Here is an 18,908-nt window from a genome sequence, read left to right as displayed (position 1 = left end):
CCATGGGGCTTATTTTCCTCACCTGTAAAATGAAACGGCTTAAAGTAGATAGCCTCTGAGACCCCTTCAAGTCTAGATCTAGGATTCTAAGTCTCTGAGTAGCTCCCTCCCATAACTATCCCTTAAAACTCCCAGCATAGTGCCTTTGATCTCAGTCTCTCCTAGTGAGACACGGCTCGACTAGACTTATTTACCTGACTTTCAAGGCCATGATGGATTAGGAAAAAACAGATTTAGAGTCTCTAAACCTAAGCCAGTGAGACATAGTTAGTATTAGAGAAAGAGGAAGGAAAACATGATGAAAGCTGAGATGTAGAGAGAAATTGCAAGGAGATATAGAATTCCCATAGTATATATGGGGCTATTCAGTATAGGGGCAAAAAGTGTCTCAGGAGCAGATGCATACATTACTCCCCATCCCATTCTCTGAAAAAGAAATGGGTATGCCCATGACTCAAGTGTTAATCTGCATTGTTAAAATATTTCTCCATCACTTTCTACAAACTCAGATTTGTAATTTGCCTATTTCCCTAACAATAAGAGGCTGCAGGGGCAGGTTTAAGCTGGTTCCAGCATACCCCACATCCCTATCCAAATCTCTCCAGGCCCAGGGGAGTAACTCACTGGCTATTAATGAGCTTTAGTCTTTTGAGAAATAGATGATAACCTGTCTGGAACCTTAGTGATACATTTCAGTAAGGATTTCAACCTAAACAGCTAAAGTCGTGCTATTTAACAGACTAAACTGCTCCCTGGAAATCTCACTTTTGCATTTCTGGGATGCTGGGAAGAGGCATCATTGGGCTAGGCCTGCTTCTCACCCTCCTCTTGGATTGACTTAATGGTCCCAGGGTAAAGGAAGAGAACAAGCCAAGAGAGCTGGGAGCAATGGGTATCTACCAGCCCACTCCATACTCTGTGATTCTGATTTTGAGACACTCATCCTGAGATTAGAATAACTTCTGCCAGTAGCTTTCCCTATCCAAAGTGAAGCCAAGAACCTAGAAGGATGGATATGGGTAATAAAATTTGTCTCAGGGAAAATGATTTCTGTATCAGAGGATCTAGAAGTAGGATGGGTTACCATGCATGGTAGGTAGTGAGTTCCCCAGCACTAGGTAACAACCAGATCATAGTTTGTTAGGGATCTTTTTAGAAGAGATGCCTGTTGGGGCGGCTATGTGGTGCAGTGAATGAGCACTGGTCCTGGAGTCAGGAGAACCTGAGTTCAAATCCAGCCTCAAAAACTTAACAGCCATGTGACCTTGGACAAGTCACTTTAACCCCAACTGCCCCTCCAAAAAGCAAAAAAGAAAAAACTATAGAAGAGATACCTGTGACTTTGAGTAGGTCATTTACATTTTCTTGTACTCAGTTATGTTATCTGTGAATGAGAGACTTGGTTTAGATGACCTCTGTGGTCTTTTGTAGTCCTAAATCTTTGACTTTATGGACTGGAGGTCATTCTGGAATTCTTTCAAGGATGTAACAGCTGAGTTAGGCACTAAAGGAAGGCAGTGGGGGGGTATTAACAGGTAGTAGTAGTAGAAGTAGTAATAATAATTAGCTAACCTTTTTATATAGGGCTTTAAGGTCTACAAAGCACTTTCATGTTCTCTTATTTGATTCTAACAACCCTGGAAGTAGGTCCTGTTATTATCCCCATTTTACAGAGGGCAAACTGAGGCAGACAGAGTTTGAGAGATTTGCCCAGGGTGGTACAGCTAATAGGTATCTGAGTTTGGATTTCAGCTTGGGTCTTCCTGACTCCAGCATTCTGTCCATGACATCTAGCTGCCTCAGCTAGCCCCCAAGAAGGGACATTTCAAGCATAAAGGCCTTGGGAATGGTGAATTGGCCACTGTGCTTGGGCTTGATACATGTTTGTGGTACAGAGTGGGTGATTGGAAGGCTGGACCCTAGGTGGGAATAAGCATTTATATACAGCCCAGTTGACCTATGCAGATTTGCTCTCTACTAGTCCCCAGTTCAGCCCTTTGGATCCAAGGGAATAGAAATGTGTGGACATTTTCCTCCTTTGTGGATTCCTCTCTGTCCTGTATACAGCCAGGTTCCCCTGGGAACCTCAAGCCCTATGTCCAAAGTAGACCCTCTGCCTCTCTCCCTTCCCACCCCATGCCAGTCCTCCTTACAAACTTCACAGATATTGTAGAAGTGTTCAGAAGTGTTTATGCTCCAATTATAAGTCGGCCCTAATTGCCCTGAGATTCTATGTTTCTGTAAATGACTTTTGCGGAAGTATATCAGTTATTCTCCATATTTAGAGCTTGAAGAAATGACTGGCTGTAGACATGGGCACTGTGGATGGGAATGTTTCCTTGCTACCCAGTGCACAAGAAGGGCCCATCCTTGGCCACTGAATTCTCTTAGCATTCTCCCCACCCCCAGGTGAATTATGAGCTCCTTTGGGGAGAAATGCCCCCAGGACTTCCCAGCTAGAATATTAGACATGTCAGATCTTGAAGGGATTTAGAGATCAGAGTCTACCCCTTCTTTGGACAGACAAGGAAACAAGGTGGAATGAGAGGTCACCTGATACATGGAAGTGGTCTTTAATGCCCCCTCCTCCAAAAGCACCCAACACTGCTCCCGCTTGTTCCCATTCAGTCCCAAGACCATCAAAGAGGAGTGGGTGGTGTATGTACAGGAGGAGAGGAATTGATGAGCCACCTCCCAGTGGAAGCCCTGGGAAGGAGTGGGAACCAGGCTGTGGTTTCTACTTCTAACCAGACCTAGGTGATATCATAGGGAAGAGTCTGGGCTAGGCCAGGAGCCAAGATATGTGGCTTAGTGCTTCCTTGTGTATCAGTCAGAGCCCTCCTGGGTCAGTCAACAAGCATCACCTACTATATGCCAGACACAATTCCTGCCCTCATGCAGCTTTCCACCTCCTTGTGCCTCAGCTTCCCCACCTATGTCCAAATGGGTATAATTCAGCCATAACTTGAGCCTCTCAGCCCTCAAATCCATTAGACTCCACCTCCCCGAAGGCTAGGGTGGGGAGGAAAGTGGGAGGTAGGACAACTGGAGGTTTTCCACAGAAGAGAAAAAGGTGTCCACTCTTAAAGGCTGTGGCTGCGCTCCCTCCTCTACCTTTCCTCATCAGCTGAATCCAGCTGACCCCAAGTCCCCCTCTCTGATCCTCAGTATGTATGAATGTCTTTTGTGTCCCTACAGGAAGGGTTTGCCAATCACTCTCTTAAAAATAGGTCCTTTGTGTACAGTTGTCTGTCATGGCTTCCTGAATTCAGGGTAGAAAGAAGGCACCGCCTCCTACATAGCACATTCTGTGCTCCTGCCAAATTCAGGTCCTAGCCTGGCCTCTCCTCACCTGGCTTGGTGGGGTGGCTGGGCTAGGGCGGGGCGTTACTATCTTGGAGGCTCAGCCCTGGGCTCAGGTGTTTGCATTTCCTGGAATCCTTCTTCCTTGTTCTACACCCACTCCCTTGTTCCCCTCCCCCATTTGGTGCAACTTCCATTCTCCATCCCCCAACTCTGAGCCAGGGTTCTCTTGCCTCCCTTTTACTGTTCTTTGGGGAAAGCTATATGGGGGGGAGGGGAAGGTGGGGCAAGTGAGCTGGCAGAGTGGAGAGAGGAAGCATTTGGAACCCAGGCTCTTGGGTTTCACTCCCATGTTGCAGGACCTGAAAACACACACTCACAACACATACACACAAACACACACACCTTTTCCTCCCACTACCTCCCCCCCCCCCCCACCTGGCCTTGGGGGGAGTCTTCTGGATGGAAGAACCTGTCTTTCTGCATTACCTCTCAGCTGGGCTGGCAAAGCTGCTGTCATTGCCAAAGCCCAGGTGGTGGGTGGGGCTATGAGCTCTGCCTGCTGAGTTAAGCACCCAACCTATAAGACCTACACCAGACCTACACCATGAGACAATTCACGGGGGGCTTTGGAAGACTCCCCAGGGACCAAGCTCTCACTCCCAGGCCACTTGGTCTGTGTCCCATCATATAACAGACCCTTTCTTCCCATCATTCACAAGGAGGGCCATTTCTCATAGGTCTTCCTCCCCCAGATTTCCCTGCTCTCTGAAAATCTACCATTAGTTATTTAGCATCAGCAACCTGAATCTCAGACCCTGCTATGCATCAGGAACACCTTACTAAGTAAAATACTCTGGCAGGGAATGTCATTCCTAGAAGGGACCAATACTCTTTAAAGAAGATGAAAGAAACTTAGGGTTCTGGAAGGGGGCGGATTACTTATTGCAGTTCCTAGCCAAGGCTCCCCTTCAAAGCAGTGGGATGTTTTCTTCACAGGTGATAGAGGAGTTTTACAACGATACCTGGGTGAATCGATACAATGAACCCATATCATCCACCACCCTGACTACTTTGTGGTCCCTCTCCGTGGCCATCTTCTCCGTTGGTGGTATGATTGGCTCCTTCTCCGTGGGTCTCTTTGTCAATCGTTTTGGCCGGTAAGTAAAGAATATCCACTTAAGATACAATAATTCTGTCTCCTAGCTCTGTCTGCCTCTTGCTTTTTTTTTTTAAACCTTTTATTGATGCTCCCCAATCTCTTCTCCCTCTCCATAGAATTTTCCTTTGTAACAAATAGCAGAGAAAAACAATAAATTGACCATGACTGATAATGTATACCTCATTCCCCACCCATATTCTACCACTTCTGTGAGAACCACTCTCTCTGATGGCCTCTGTCCCAGACTTTGTCTCTTTATGCCCTATTCTACCCCTACCATCACCCTCATAACCCCAGACCCCTGATCTTTTGTCTCCCAGGCGGAACTCCATGCTAATGATGAACAGTCTGGCCTTTATTGCTGCTGTGCTCATGGGTTTCTCCAAAATGGCCAAGTCCTTTGAGATGTTGATCTTGGGGCGCTTCATTATTGGCTTGTACTGTGGCCTCACCACAGGCTTTGTGCCCATGTATGTGGGGGAAGTGTCACCTACAGCCCTACGTGGAGCCTTGGGCACCCTTCACCAACTGGGCATTGTCATTGGCATCCTCATCGCCCAGGTAAGTCCTTCTGGTGGTGTTACCTCTTCCCTATCCATCCCTCTGCCTCCCAGCCTTCCCTAGAAACAATTCTATCTCACCTAACCCCTAGAGCCAGGTAACTCTTGCTAAAATCTCATCAGAATCATTCCAGTTCCATTTCAACCCTTTTGTTCTTTATGACTTTGAGAGTGATACTCTCAAAGTCCATACTCTTAAGAGCAGTCTAGACCCAAGGGCTCTGACTGGTCAGTGGGAGCTTCCTGAAAGTGGGACTGGGGCTGGGCCTTCAAGGTAAGTAGGATTTGGATATATCAGAAAAAGGGATAAGGCCTTTTCTCAAGACAGAGCAGAGCTTGGGAGTTAGAATGTGTTCCCAGAAGGAAGGATGAAATGACCTGGTCAGAGCAGAGGAAACCATGTAAAGTGAACAAAGGCCTTTCCTCTCCTCCAGCTCTTTCCAAGTGCTGTTACTTGGGTGAGTGGAGGGCAAGGTTTGCCCACCAAGGACGGTGACTACTATATGACCCCAGGGAAGTGATTTCTCTCTATGATTCATTTCCTCACCTGTAGGAAGGGATGGGACCAGATGGTTTCTGACGGCCTCTTCCAGCTGATGCTATGTCTCAGGTCTGGATTCTTGGTTCCCTTAGGTGTTTGGTCTGGACTCCATCATGGGGAATGAAGAACTGTGGCCCCTTCTCTTGGGTTTCATCTTCATCCCATCTGTGATCCAGTGTGCTGTGCTTCCCTTCTGTCCTGAGAGCCCCCGCTTCCTGCTCATCAACCGCAATGAAGAGAATAAGGCCAAGAGTGGTCAGTAGCCACCTGCTGCATCTTTCTCCTCTGCCTGCCCCCTTGGCCTTGTTGTCTACTCATAGCTCTGTCCCCTTACCCTAGTCCTGAAGAAACTTCGGGGAACCACTGATGTGAGTAGCGACCTTCAGGAGATGAAGGAGGAAAGCCGGCAGATGATGCGTGAGAAGAAGGTGACCATCCTGGAGCTGTTCCGCTCACCCATGTACCGTCAGCCAGTCCTCATAGCTGTGGTGCTCCAGCTGTCCCAGCAGCTGTCCGGGATCAATGCTGTGAGTGGTCCCCCATCCTGAACACAGTAGCTAGCCTCATAGACCTCTCCCAGGCTCCTTTGCAGGGCCTTGAATGGTACCATGAGTTCAATACCAGAACAGTGCACATGGGTTTGCTGAACCCCAAACCCAACCACACTGATCCAACCTGGCCAGAAAGGATTCAAGTGCAACTTAAGCCTGACTCCTTTCCTGGCAGCCTGGGCTCCCCTGAGAGTCTCACACCCTGCTGTGTAGAGGCAGGGGACTGGAGTGGGATGACCTGATTTCTCCCCACCCCCCCTTACATGGTTGCTCTGTCTTTCAGGTCTTCTATTACTCCACCAGCATCTTTGAGAAGTCTGGAGTGGAACAGCCAGTCTATGCCACCATTGGTTCCGGCGTGGTCAATACTGCATTCACTGTTGTGTCGGTGAGTATCCAGGCCACCCCATGTTGGCCCCATAGGACCTGTTCCCCATTAGATATTTCAACTGGGGACTTTGCTTGTTCCCAAGGAGATCCTACTTCCCCATACCCCTCCTCCATCTTCCTAGCACCAGCCTAGAAGCCCAACATTCTCCCTCCTCCCCAACCCTGGATAATGGTGTGTGTCTCCCTGCACTATCTGGGGATCCTGGACTTGGGATTCTGGCCCCATTAGACTGGGGAGGTTGAGGGCTGTGGCTGATATGGAACCACAGAAGTGGAACAGGATGAAAGGAGATTGTGGGACAACATTCTGATGTCTCTACTCTGCCTACAGCTGTTTGTGGTGGAGCGGGCTGGACGCCGTACTTTGCACCTCATTGGCCTAGCAGGCATGGCAGGCTGTGCTGTGCTCATGACGATTGCCCTGGCCCTGCTGGTGAGTCACTCTGCCTACCCCTGAGGAGGGATGGGGGATCAAAGCCACCAATAATCCAGATTTCCCAAGTCCCAGGTCTGGGCCCTGTTAGATTTAGATTAGGGAGGGACCTCATTTTGCAGAGGCCTAGAGAAATTGACTTGCCCAAGATTTCATGGATATCAAGTGATAGTTCTCTGGATTAGAGCCAAGCTCTTATCCAGTGATGGCACAGCTCTGGACACAGAGCCAGGTCTGCACTGCTGGTTGGTAGGGATTCCCCCAGCCCACAGATAACAGGAGTCCTCCCTAATAACAGCCTCAGGAAGGTCCTTCCCCATCTCTAAGGGATTGGAGAGCCAGAAAGGCTGAGCCCCTGGGGCTGGGGAAATATCCTCAGCTAGTCCTTGGGGTAGGGTTTGAAAAAAGGCTGAGCCCCTGGGGCTGGGGAAATATCCTCAGCTAGTCCTTGGGGTAGGGTTTGAAAAGATGCAGTTAAGCTTAACAGGCAACCACCCTCTAACCTCCCACATGGCTAGTGACCATAGAGAAAGGGGAGATATATGGAAGGTATCCCTAAATTACACAATCAGATATTGGGCTTGTACTGTCATAGGGACCAGCTGTCTTCTCTATAGCCAGACTAGGAAGTCTGGGAACATGATTGGTGGGAATAGCAAGATGGAAGGAGTTTAGGATTGAAACTTCCTAACCCTGCTTGGGACAGGGAGGGAGGTCAGTCTCTGCAGAGTCTCCCAGCTCCAAAGGAACCTTCTATGTGGTTAATTGGAGGCAAGGTTCACTAGAGTGGCCCCTTTTCCCTCTTTTCTTGAACAGGACCAGCTCCCCTGGATGTCCTACATAAGCATCGTGGCTATCTTTGGCTTCGTGGCTTTCTTTGAGATCGGTCCTGGCCCCATCCCATGGTTCATCGTTGCTGAGCTCTTCAGCCAGGGCCCTCGCCCAGCTGCCTTTGCTGTGGCTGGCCTGTCTAATTGGTCCTCCAACTTTATTGTGGGAATGTGTTTCCAGTATGTAGAGGTGAGTCTTTTATGCCCTGTCACTTCCCCACCTCCTGCCATCATCCCATGCTCTCACATGTGGAGGTCAGACTTTTGTTCTTGGTTCTCTTCAAATCTGAGGCTGCATTCAGTCTTCCTATAACCTAGAAGTCAGGCAGCTAAGGCCAAGAGAGGGGCCTTGGTTTGCTCAAGGTGACCCACTGAGCCAGAACAAGCATCTGGTCTGTCTGACCCCCTGGGCAGCACTAGTCATGGCTACCCCTCTCCCCAGCATGCTCTCCTCTTAGCTTATGGCCAAGCGTCCTTCTCCAAGGCCAGATCTCTCACGGACTCCTTTGCTTTTCAGCAACTGTGTGGCCCCTATGTCTTCATCATCTTCACTGTGCTGCTCATCCTCTTCTTCATCTTCACCTACTTCAAAGTCCCTGAGACAAGGGGCCGGACCTTTGATGAAATTGCCTCTGGCTTCCGGCAAGGCGGAGCCAGCCAGAGTGACAAGACACCAGATGAATTCCACAGCCTGGGAGCTGACTCCCAAGTGTGAGGAGTGGGACAGCGGTGGATCGTCTCTTGGCCAAGGGCTTGCCTGCTGGACCTCCTGAGCCCCAGGATACTCCTCTCCTCCCCATCCCTCTCCAGCTCTCCCCAGCCTCACCATCCTGGACAAGAACAGATTACTGGGGCTCCTCTTCCTCTGCCCCCCTACCCTGGATCTCCAGGCAGAAAGATCCAGCCAGAGGCACTGACCAAGGACAAGCTGGGGCTGGAGCTCTCTCCTTCAAGATTGTGCACAGGAGGAAAAGTCAGAGCTGAATCTTTAGCAAACGTTTTTTTTAAAAACTTTTAATTTTTTTAAAACATTAAATCAGCCTGAGTCCCCCACCCTAGCTGGGCCTCTCTGGGACATGTGAACCAGAGTGTCTGTGACAGGCGGGGTAGAGGAGACATTCTCAGACCTATTCCTTTCTTATCCACTACACTAATCATAGGGCTGGATCTACAACCAAGGACAGACAACACTAACCCAGCATGAGTTCCCCCCTTCCCTGATACAGCCTTCCAATCAGGCTCTCCACCTCCAGAAGAATCTCTCTCCAGGAGCTGACTGGACACACTCTGGGGATCAGGGAAAGGTTGGAAGGAGGGACACAGGCTCTGAGGCTGCCATCTTGCCACCAACTGCCCCAAGCCTGGAGCTGGTTGCCAAATGGAACATTTGGAGGGAGGGGTAAAATACAGAACTAGCTGCCTGAGGGTGCTGAAAGTGTCAAGAGACATGGATATGTCTGGCCCGTTGTGTATAGTTCAGAAGATATTTATATATATTATATATATATTTTGTTTGTTGTTAATAGCAGTAAGTTATAGCATATCTGGACAGGACAACGTGTAAATAACCCTGCACATCCATTCCCAGTATCTAAAGCTGAAAGGTGCACTTATAAAGCCTGATTTCTACATTGGCTGTCTGTCCGTCCATCAGTCTGGCAACATGCATGAAAACTGGTTTCCACAAGCGAAGCTGTTCTTTACCTTACCACTTGGGTCCCTTGCTTCAGTTGACTCTGACTCTAGAAAACCAGGTCTCAAAATCCTATGTGCCAGGCCTGGCATCTGAAGTCCAGAAGGCCTGGGTTCTAATCCCCACACTTGATTCAGCTTGCTACTAGGCATATGCCTTTCTCTGGGCCTCAATGTTTTCATTATGAGGTTGAATCAGACTGTCCCAAGGTCCCTTCCTGCTATATCCTATGGTCCTTCCACCTCAATCTATTCTATTCGATCCTTCACATACCATAGATTTTAATAATTATGGACAAGCCCAGTCTAAGGGCTGGTCTCAAAGTATATTGGAAAGAGTACTGGTCTGTGGCTGCTAAGTGGCAGTGAATGGAGCACCTGCCTTGGAGTCAGTATGACCTGAGTTCATATGTATCCTTAGACACTTACCATTTACTAGCAGTGTGACCTTGGGCAAGTCACTTAACCCCAATTGCCCTGCCTTCCCCCCCTCCAAAAAGCAAAAAAAGTACTGGTCAGAAAAGGACCTGGGCCCTTTTCAGTTTGAAAAGCATGTGATTCTCTGAACCTCCTCATTCCTTAGAGATCATGTAGTTCAAATCAGTCGTTCATGGTTTGAGATTTAAAGGCCCAGGAAGAGGAAAGGATGTGCCCAAGATCACAGAATAATGGCAGACTGAATTTGAATCCCAGGTCTTCTGTCTCCAAACTCAGCCCTTTTGCCACTACTTTGCTGTCCACCTTTTACCATGGCTATCCCTGGTCCAATCCTCTCTCCACTGGGATCTGGCTGAGACATGCCCTTGAGCATTTGGATAGTCCCACCTTGCGCCGGTCCTCTGGTGCTCATTCTGGCCTTGTCCCCAGGATAAATGTCTAGAGGGAGGTGGGATCTCAGGGAAATGGGTGTGAGCAAGAAATGGTAACACTGTTACCTGGGCATGTGTATCTCCCTGCGGGATGAAAACAGGGTCGCTAGGAGCATAGGCGCTCAGACTCCTGTTTTTATGCTGATTTCCCCAGTTGCAAAGCACCCCACGACCTGAATCTTCATAGGGAGTACGCATTAAGGGAGTGAAAAGGTCTCTTTGCACCATTTTCCGATGAAGCTGAGGCCACGAGATGGAACAGGCCCCAGGTATCCATCCTCCCACAATCAGCAAGTTTAGGGCTCCCTTTTTTATCGGGGTTATGCAGATGCCCCCATGTACGAAGTGTGGCATGAAGGCGCTGTGCAGAGAGCACTGGGCCTGGGGAGTCTGAGAAGTTCGTATCTCACCTCAGACCCTTACTATCTCCCTGACCTTAGGCAAGTCGCCTAACTCTGTTGCTCTGTTTGGATGAGAATAACCACAGCCCGTATCTAAGAAGTGCCTTGCAAACCTTAAACTGCTATAGAAATGTTAGCTACTCTCCTCATGAAAGAGGAGACGCGATTCGAACCCCACAGCCTCGCTGTTGCTTTCCAGTGGGAGACAGAAGCGGATCCACTTCCCACGTGGAACCGGAAATGGGTGTCCCGCCCAGTCCCCCCACACAACACCTACACAATGAGAAGCATCCAGCACTGCGCAAGTGCAGCGAAAGCCTGGGGGGCTTTGTTCCCCAAGAGGCATATCACTTCCGCTTTGAGGTTCCGTCCCCCACCTCCATAATATGTAAGAAGCACCCAACCTGTTACTTCTAGGAACTGAAACTTGCTAAGCATCGCCGCCCCCTCACCCCACCACAACACATATTCCCTACGCAGGCGCAGACTGTGACGTGGCGCGATCCCTCCACCAATCCTGTTCACCAGATCCCACTCATGCGCAGATGGAGCCAGGAGCCGGGAAACTAGAGCTCTCCAATTCCGTTGCCCAGCAGCCCTCACGCATGTGCAGACGAGCCAGGACTCGGGAAACAAACGCACCTAATCCACCAATCCCTACCTAACGCTTCCTGACCACGTGACGAGCCCCGGCGGTTCCCGCCGCTATTAGCACCCTCAGCCTTCTGGGAGTTGTAGTTCGACTGGCTGGCCCCAAGTTGTCCCGCCGAGCTAGAATCCCTTTAGGGGTGACGTTTAGGGATCTAGTGGCAAGCTGCCAAGACTGATTCAATGAACTTGACCTCTGTCGTTCGGAAGTTTCCATGAGCGACTTCTTCACGAAGATAATAGAGTCATTATAGCAACTCTCATTTCCATGATGCTTAAAGCTTTAGGAAGCAATTTCCTCCCAATAACCCTGAATGAGAAGCGGTGCAAGTTAGAAAATGAGGCCCCGAGGTTGTGACTTGCTATGTGGTGAAGCTAAGAAGAGTTGGGTTTGGAATGAGAAGCCCCGCGTTTAAATCCCACTTCTGCTCCTAGTCCCTGTGGGCATGGGAAGCCGCTTCTATACATCTCTGGGCTTCGGTTTCCTTCAGTAAATAAAGTGACTGGAGTCAGACGCCAAGGTCCCTCCCAGAGCTAAACCAATGAGCCTATGGAAAATACTTTTTTTTTTTTTTTTTGGGGGGGGGGGGGGGGAATGTGTACGGCACTCTTGCCTCAGTGTCTTCTATTCCATTTTCCTGGAGCACTTCAGCTCTTTTGCCTACTCCTTACCCACCAACCACCAGTCCCTTCTTTGCATTTACTTCTAGTGTCTGTTATGTATACCAGTAAAATATGAAATCCCCACCTGTCCACTCCCTACTTTGCGTTTACTTCTTGTATGTATGTTGTGTATCCTGGTAAAATATGAAATTCTTAAGGACAGAGTCAGTTTTTATGTTTTGCCTTTGTATCAATGCCTTGCATATGGTAAGTGTTTAATAAATGCTTGTTGAGTTAAATTCACTGTATCGGCGATGGTGTGGAGGGAAGTCTGCCAAATTGGGAATTAGAAGATATATGATTCCAATTCAGGCTCTGCCACTTAGTTCATCTTCCTAGGCCAATGTTTCTCCATCTGTAAAATGAAGTGGTTGAAATAAATTATCTCTAAAGTATCCTTCCAGCTCTAAATACTGTAACACATGTAAAATGACTTAGAAGAAAATTAATACCCACGGGCTATATAGAGAGGAGAATCACTGACATTAAAATAAGTGCATTTTCAAAGATGGTTTTGTTTTTGGACTTTAACTTGGGACGCATATGAATGGAAAACATGAGAGTGAGGAAAAACAAGTGGGCAGTCTGAGTGCTCCCACTAAATATTTAAAACCACCACCACCAGACAAACCTTTCTGAAGGATTGGTGGAAAGAGAAAAATCACAGAGGAGAAGGTGTAATTCAGTGTTGACCTGCAAATGGGAAGGGAGGTTTCCCATGGGTGGATCCGCTGAAATGTAGAAAATATTGAAAAGCTTCCCTCATCATGCATAGGTATGCCTCTCCATAAGTGGTTGCCTACCCTGTCTACTTAAGTCTGGCAATGGCCACCATCACATAACAAAGCCAGTAAGGGGCAGCACTCCAGAGCTCCAACCTAATAAATGTTTAACAATAGCTTGGGTAGGGGTGGGAGTGGGGGGGAGGGGATGAGTGAAAAGCAAGATATGCTTATAAGTTTAATCTGCTTTATTTATATTTTCTTCATTTTCTTAGTTACAGACAATCAACAAAACAATAAATCAAGCCTTGATTTGTAGTTGGCCAATTTCCCAGGTGTCAATGATCACACTGAAAATTAACAATCAGCTTTAAACTGCCTCTGTCACAGGCTGGTTCCAACACAGGATTTCTGATACACACACACACACACACACACACACACACACACACACATACCATACATCTCACATCACACCTCTCATGCATGGCACAACACACACACACATGCACACTACTTCTTGAGGTTTCTAACAAGTATACTACTTCTCTGGGTCTCAGTTTCCTTATCTGTAAAATGAGGGGGTTGGACAAGCCAGTCTTTAAGGTTCCTTGCAGCTCTCTATCTATGAATGATTCTATAATTCAATGAACCCAGTGGAGGACTCAGTAACATCCCACTGAAATCACAATGGGGACATGCTCCTGAAAGAACAGGCCCCCAAGCCCTGTTCCCACTGCAGAGCCAAAGCTATGATTATGTCCCTGGCAATGCTGGGGTTGGTTGATTTTCTTAGCTTCTGCCTCCTCTAGTCTCTCCTTGCCCTATGGCTAAGTCCCCCTAACTCCCTGATGTATTCCAGGGCACTCTTGCCTCAGTGTCTTCAGTACCTGCCACACACCCTTCTACCCTATTATTTACCAACCTCCTGCTCCCCTGAATCTTGAGACTGACCACCTAAATAGATATTCATTTCACTTGCCACTTCTTCTTCTCCTTACCCCTGTCTATCTCAGCTCTACTCCATCTATATCCCCCACTACCCTCTCCAACACAGCCCTATTGTTTAGCAAGTCCCTTCAGCCTGTCCCTGAATCCTCCTGCTCCCCTAATCTAAACAAATGACACTCCAGATGTAAACACCTTCCCGCTCCTACCTCCCCCCAATACTCTCATCCTTTCCAAGTTCAGAATGCCCTCCCCACCAGTCACTGCCTGTCCTCATCTGATGCCATCTCCATTATGACTTTTAGAAAACCCACTCTACTATCAAATGACATAATATTTATAAAGTGGTTAGCACAGCAACTAACACAGAATAAGAGCTATGTATATAAAAATGCTTATTCCTTTCTCCCTCCCTTTTCTCCCCTCCCCTACTGTTGAGAGGGTAGAGTGCTGGATTTGGAGTCAGCAAAACCCAGGTATAGTGCCTAACATTCACAGTAAACAAAAACCACAAAATGCCCTGCTGTGGGGACACTTGCTTTATTAGGTTAGGGAGGAAAGAGATGTTTGGGAAATTAATTTGTTTGAAATTAAATCTGGAAGGGTAAGAAAAATACTAATACTAAAACTGTACTCTCTGATTTGGGCTCATCTTCCAGAAAAAGATTAATTTTTCTAAACAAAATATCAGGAGGAGAATCAATAAATTGGCATATAATTATCTTACTTGGCTATCTATTACATACCAAACAGTAGAATCAAGTGCAATTTAGAAAATGTTAATTTCACAGAGATTGGTTCTTTGGTGGAGTTGTAGGCTGACAGCTTCAGGTAGAGGTCCATCGATCACTTTAAACACAATCAAATAAAGCTCGATCAAGTCTGCCTGAAAAGGCAGAGTGAATTCATCAAATTCATCAGTCCTTTTCAAATATTATATTGTTATCTATAACCAAGCTGCTTCCATACTGGCATAGTTCCCCATGTCCTCTGACATGACTCTTTGCCCCAAGATTTCAGGTAACATTTATAGGAATCTTGAACAAGGAAATCACAATTTGTAACAATGATGGTTCTTGGTTAACATTGTAGAAGTTGAACAACTGATTTCACTAACCTGTATCTGCTGCCAGGGGTGGGGAACCTGAGACCTTGAGGCCACATGTAACCTTCTAGGACCTTAAGTGCAGTCCTTTGACTGAATCCAAACTTCATAGAACAAATCCTTTTATTAAGGGGATTTGGAAGGAAGTCAAAGGCTGTTACTCTAGGACCACAGGAAGGCCATATGTGGCCTTGAGGCCACCACAGGTTCCCTACCCCTGCATCTTGGACTATTATCCTCTGAGAAATCCATGAGATCCCTCCCAAAGATCTCTATCTTGGGGAGAGTGTCTGATTTAGTGGCTTTCCATGGCCAGATATACTCCAGAGAGTCTACTGTTAAATTTTCATTGTGAGCATTTACACCTCAGACATCAATAATCATTACAAATCAGGGCTTGAATTGTTGTTTTATTGATTCCCTAGACTTAAGAAAGTGGTGGAGAAAATGTTAATAATTCAGATTAAACAAAAGTGGAAAGGTGATCATCTCATATGATCATCTCAATAGATGCAGACAGTAGAGCTGTGAAGTGGTAAGATCATTTTGGAAAGCAATTTGTAATTATTCAAATAAAGTAACTAAAATGTCCATACTTTTTGAACCAAAGAGTTCATTACTGGACTTATACCTGAAAGGAAAGAATCAATAGCAAGAAAATCCCCATATACTCCAAAACATTTATAGCAGCACTTTTTGTGATAGCTAAGAACTGGAAATAAAGTTGTGATAGTAATGGCAATTAAAGATTGCCATTACTATCACAAAAGTAGATGCCCATCAATTTTGGGAATGGTGAAATAAATTGTGGCACATGCATGAATGTAATGGAATATTTCTGCTCTAAGAAATGATGTGTGATGAATACAGAGAAGGCATGGAAAGAGCTATATGAACTGATGCTGAGTGAAGTAAGCAAAGCTGAGAAAATAATATACACATTAATTGCAACAATGTAAATGTTGAAAGGACAATAACACCAAAAAAAAAATCAAAAGTAAATGTAACAAAAGTATAAAGATCAAGTAACACTCACATGAAGACATATGAGGAAATATCCCCAATCTAACCTTTCATGGAGGTGAAAGGTCCACAGGTGTTACACACTGCAGATATTTTCTGACTTTTTCAAAGTATCAGTCAATTGTGCTGACTTTTTTTTTCTTCTCTAAAAAATTCTGTTTGTCATGAGGGCTATCTCTTTGGGAAGGGGAAAGGGAGGGATACTTGGAATACTTATGGGTATGTAAGAAACAGAATATAACAACAACAAAAATTTTTTTTAATAAAAAAGCATTTTCTCTGGCTGTCTCTCATACCTGGAATATTCTTCCTCCTCTCTGCCTCCTAGCTCCCTGGGCTTCCTTCAGGTTTCAGCTAGAGTCCTACCCTCCCTAAGGTTTTTCTCAGTCCTTAATTTCATCAGCTTCTCTCTGAAACTACCCCAGTTAATCCTGGATATCTCTTGTTTAAACAGTTACTCCTGTGTTGTCTTCCCCATTAGACAGTGAGCTCCTTGGGAGCAGGAATTATTTTTGTTTGCTTGTTTTTTGCCTTTCTTTTATTTCTAATAAACGCATGTTGAGTGACTGACAACTTGTCCATTGATACTTGCCTGTACTGGGTAAGTTTTGCTTGTATCCCCCTGGAAGTTTGCCAGAGGGGATCCATCAAAAACTGGAAGTCTTCTTTAGTTCTTTCTGATAGAGAAGGTACTAGTGGAACATTTTGGCTATCCATCTCTTGAATTCTGTATATGACCATCACATCTTCTCTTCCTTTCTTACATTTCCTCAATTACATCTTTCATTCTTCTTCTTTGAAGTTCCTCCTCTGTTATCTGTTGAAGTCTATTCATATCCACCATGCACCCATCTTTCCATTGCCCTCAGGATTCCATGTCTGGCTGACATTCATAAAATATATTTATTACAAAATACATAAACAGCAGAAATGGGATGTGTCTCCAAGCCCAATTAGCAAAGGAGTAGGGCTGTTTTTCTTGCTTGCCCTCCTCCAGAAAGTTAATTCACATTCCAGTGTTATAATTGTGATCCCTTGGCCCCTTTCCTGGTGCCCTTGAGTCATGAGGCTACAGAAATGCCTTCCTGAAGGCCACAAGAAAATAGCTTGTCATTATGGTTATTATACAATAAGGGCAGGCAAAATGTGTGTAGTACACCAGGTGATACTTTAGTTAAAGTAAGAGCCAGGGGTCTCTGTCTGGCACAAGCATGGGATAGCCTTCCAAAGAGGCTGCAGTAACCCTAAATAGCTCAGCCCACAATTATACAGACTGCTTCCCCACATAGCCAAGCCCACACTTCAATACCAGGGTTTAGCTACTTAGATGACCACCCACTGGTCAGATTCAAAAACTAATCTACTCTTTGAATCCAACCATCCAACCAGTTCTGAAACCATCTGATTATATTATTGCTAGTCCACACCTCCAGTAGAACTGGTATGACACATTATCAACAGCTTTGCTAAAAATCAAAACCTAACTATATCCACAGCCTTTCCCTCATCCACGGGTTTAGCAATCCTTGCAAAAAATGGGATTGAGTTTAGTCTGGCATGACCTGTTCTTGATGAAGTCTCGCCGGCTCTTTGTAATCACTGCTTTCCTTTCTAAATGTTAATCAACCATCTCTTTAGTGATCTTCTTAAGAATTTCAGTATGAAATCTACTGCCTGTACTTAGCTCAAGAATCCCCATTCTGTCTAGGCTTCCCTTTTTCTTTTTCTTTTTCACATTAAATTTATTTATGTTTAGTTTATAACATTCAGTTCCATAATCCCTTGAGTAACAAATTTTCTCCCTCTCTCTCTCCTCCCCTTTTGCTCCCCCACTCCCCAAGGAGGCATGCAATCCTATATAGGTACTACAAATACCTTAACACTAAACATTAGTCTAGTTGTAAAGAAGAATTATAACCAATGGAATGAACAATGAGAAAGAAGGAACAAAACAAAACAAAACAAAAGAGAGAGAACAAGTAGTTTGCTTCAATGTGTATTCAGACTCTGTAGTTCTTTCTCTGGATGTGGATAGCCCTTTCCATCATGAGTCTTTTGGAGTTGCCTTATAACCTTGTGCTGAGAGGAGCCTGGTCTATCAAAGTTAGTCATCACAGATACAATATGTTTGTAACTGTGTACAGAATTCTCCTGGTTCTGCTCTCCTCACTCATCATCAGTTTATGTAAGTCTCTCCAGGTTATTATGAAGTCCATCTGCTCCTCGTTTCTTATAGCACAATATTACATTCATATTCCACAATTTGTTTAGCCATTCCGCAATTGATGGGCATCCCCTTGATTTCCAATTCTTTGCCACCACAAAAAGAGCTGCTATAAATATTTTTGTACATACAGGTCCTCCTGCCACTTGTATGATTTCTTTGGGATACAGCCCTAGAAGTGGTATTGCTGGGTCAAAGGGTATGCATATTTTTATTGCTGTTTAGGCATAGTTCCAAATTGCTCTACAGAATGGTTGGATCAGCTCACAACTCCACCAACAATGCATTAGTATTCCAACTTTCCCACATCTTCTCCAGCATTTATCATTTTCCTGTTTTGTCATCTTAGCCAATCTGATAGGTGAGATGTGGTGCATCAGAGTTGTTTCGATCAGCATTTCTCTAATCAATAGTGATTTAGAGCATTTTTTCTTGTGCTTACAGATATCTTTAATTTCTTCCTCTGAAAACTACCTGTTCATATCCTTTGACCTTTTATCAATTGGGAAATGACTTTTAGCCTCATATATTTGATTCAGTTCTCCATATATTTTAGAAATGAGGCCTTTATCAGAGATACTGGTTGTAAAAATTCTTTCCCAATTTCCCACTTCCCTCTTAATCTTGGTTACATTGGCTTTATTTGTATAAAACCTTTTCAGTTTAATATAATTAAAGTTATCCATTTTGCATTTCATAATGTTCTCTATCTCTTGTTTGGTCATAAATTCTTCCTTACTCCTTAAATCTGACAGGTAAACTATTTCTTGCTTTCCCAGACTGCTTACAGTATCAGCTTTTATATCTACATTGTGCACCCATTTCAACTTGATTTTTGGTATG

General features: G+C 45.6%; 1 protein-coding gene across 2 annotated transcripts in view; it reads left to right on the top strand.

Moving 5' to 3' along the window:
- Window positions 1–12,550, top strand: part of SLC2A1 (solute carrier family 2 member 1) — a 29,103-nt gene extending 16,553 nt beyond the window's left edge. Inside the window, exons 1-9 of one of the 2 annotated variants that reach the window (XM_069068185.1) lie at window positions 3,955–3,977; window positions 4,303–4,463; window positions 4,786–5,026; window positions 5,659–5,821; window positions 5,906–6,093; window positions 6,401–6,505; window positions 6,839–6,940; window positions 7,757–7,960; window positions 8,288–12,550. In XM_069068185.1, coding sequence (XP_068924286.1) covers window positions 4,417–4,463; window positions 4,786–5,026; window positions 5,659–5,821; window positions 5,906–6,093; window positions 6,401–6,505; window positions 6,839–6,940; window positions 7,757–7,960; window positions 8,288–8,485 — 1,248 coding nt within the window. In that variant the 5' untranslated portion in view covers window positions 3,955–3,977; window positions 4,303–4,416 and the 3' untranslated portion in view covers window positions 8,486–12,550. Of the gene's footprint in view, window positions 1–3,954; window positions 3,978–4,302; window positions 4,464–4,785; window positions 5,027–5,658; window positions 5,822–5,905; window positions 6,094–6,400; window positions 6,506–6,838; window positions 6,941–7,756; window positions 7,961–8,287 lie in introns of those variants that run through there. The other variant, XM_069068184.1, reaches the window with a different exon arrangement.
- The last annotated feature ends 6,358 nt before the right edge of the window (window positions 12,551–18,908 follow it).

The sequence above is a fragment of the Petaurus breviceps genome, unplaced genomic scaffold (genome assembly GCF_028583685.1).
Source record: "Petaurus breviceps papuanus isolate PSGF00001 unplaced genomic scaffold, PetGlider_PUasm1.0 90760, whole genome shotgun sequence".
Taxonomy (NCBI): Eukaryota; Metazoa; Chordata; class Mammalia; order Diprotodontia; family Petauridae; genus Petaurus; species Petaurus breviceps.
This window is presented reverse-complemented; position numbering and strand designations above follow the sequence as displayed.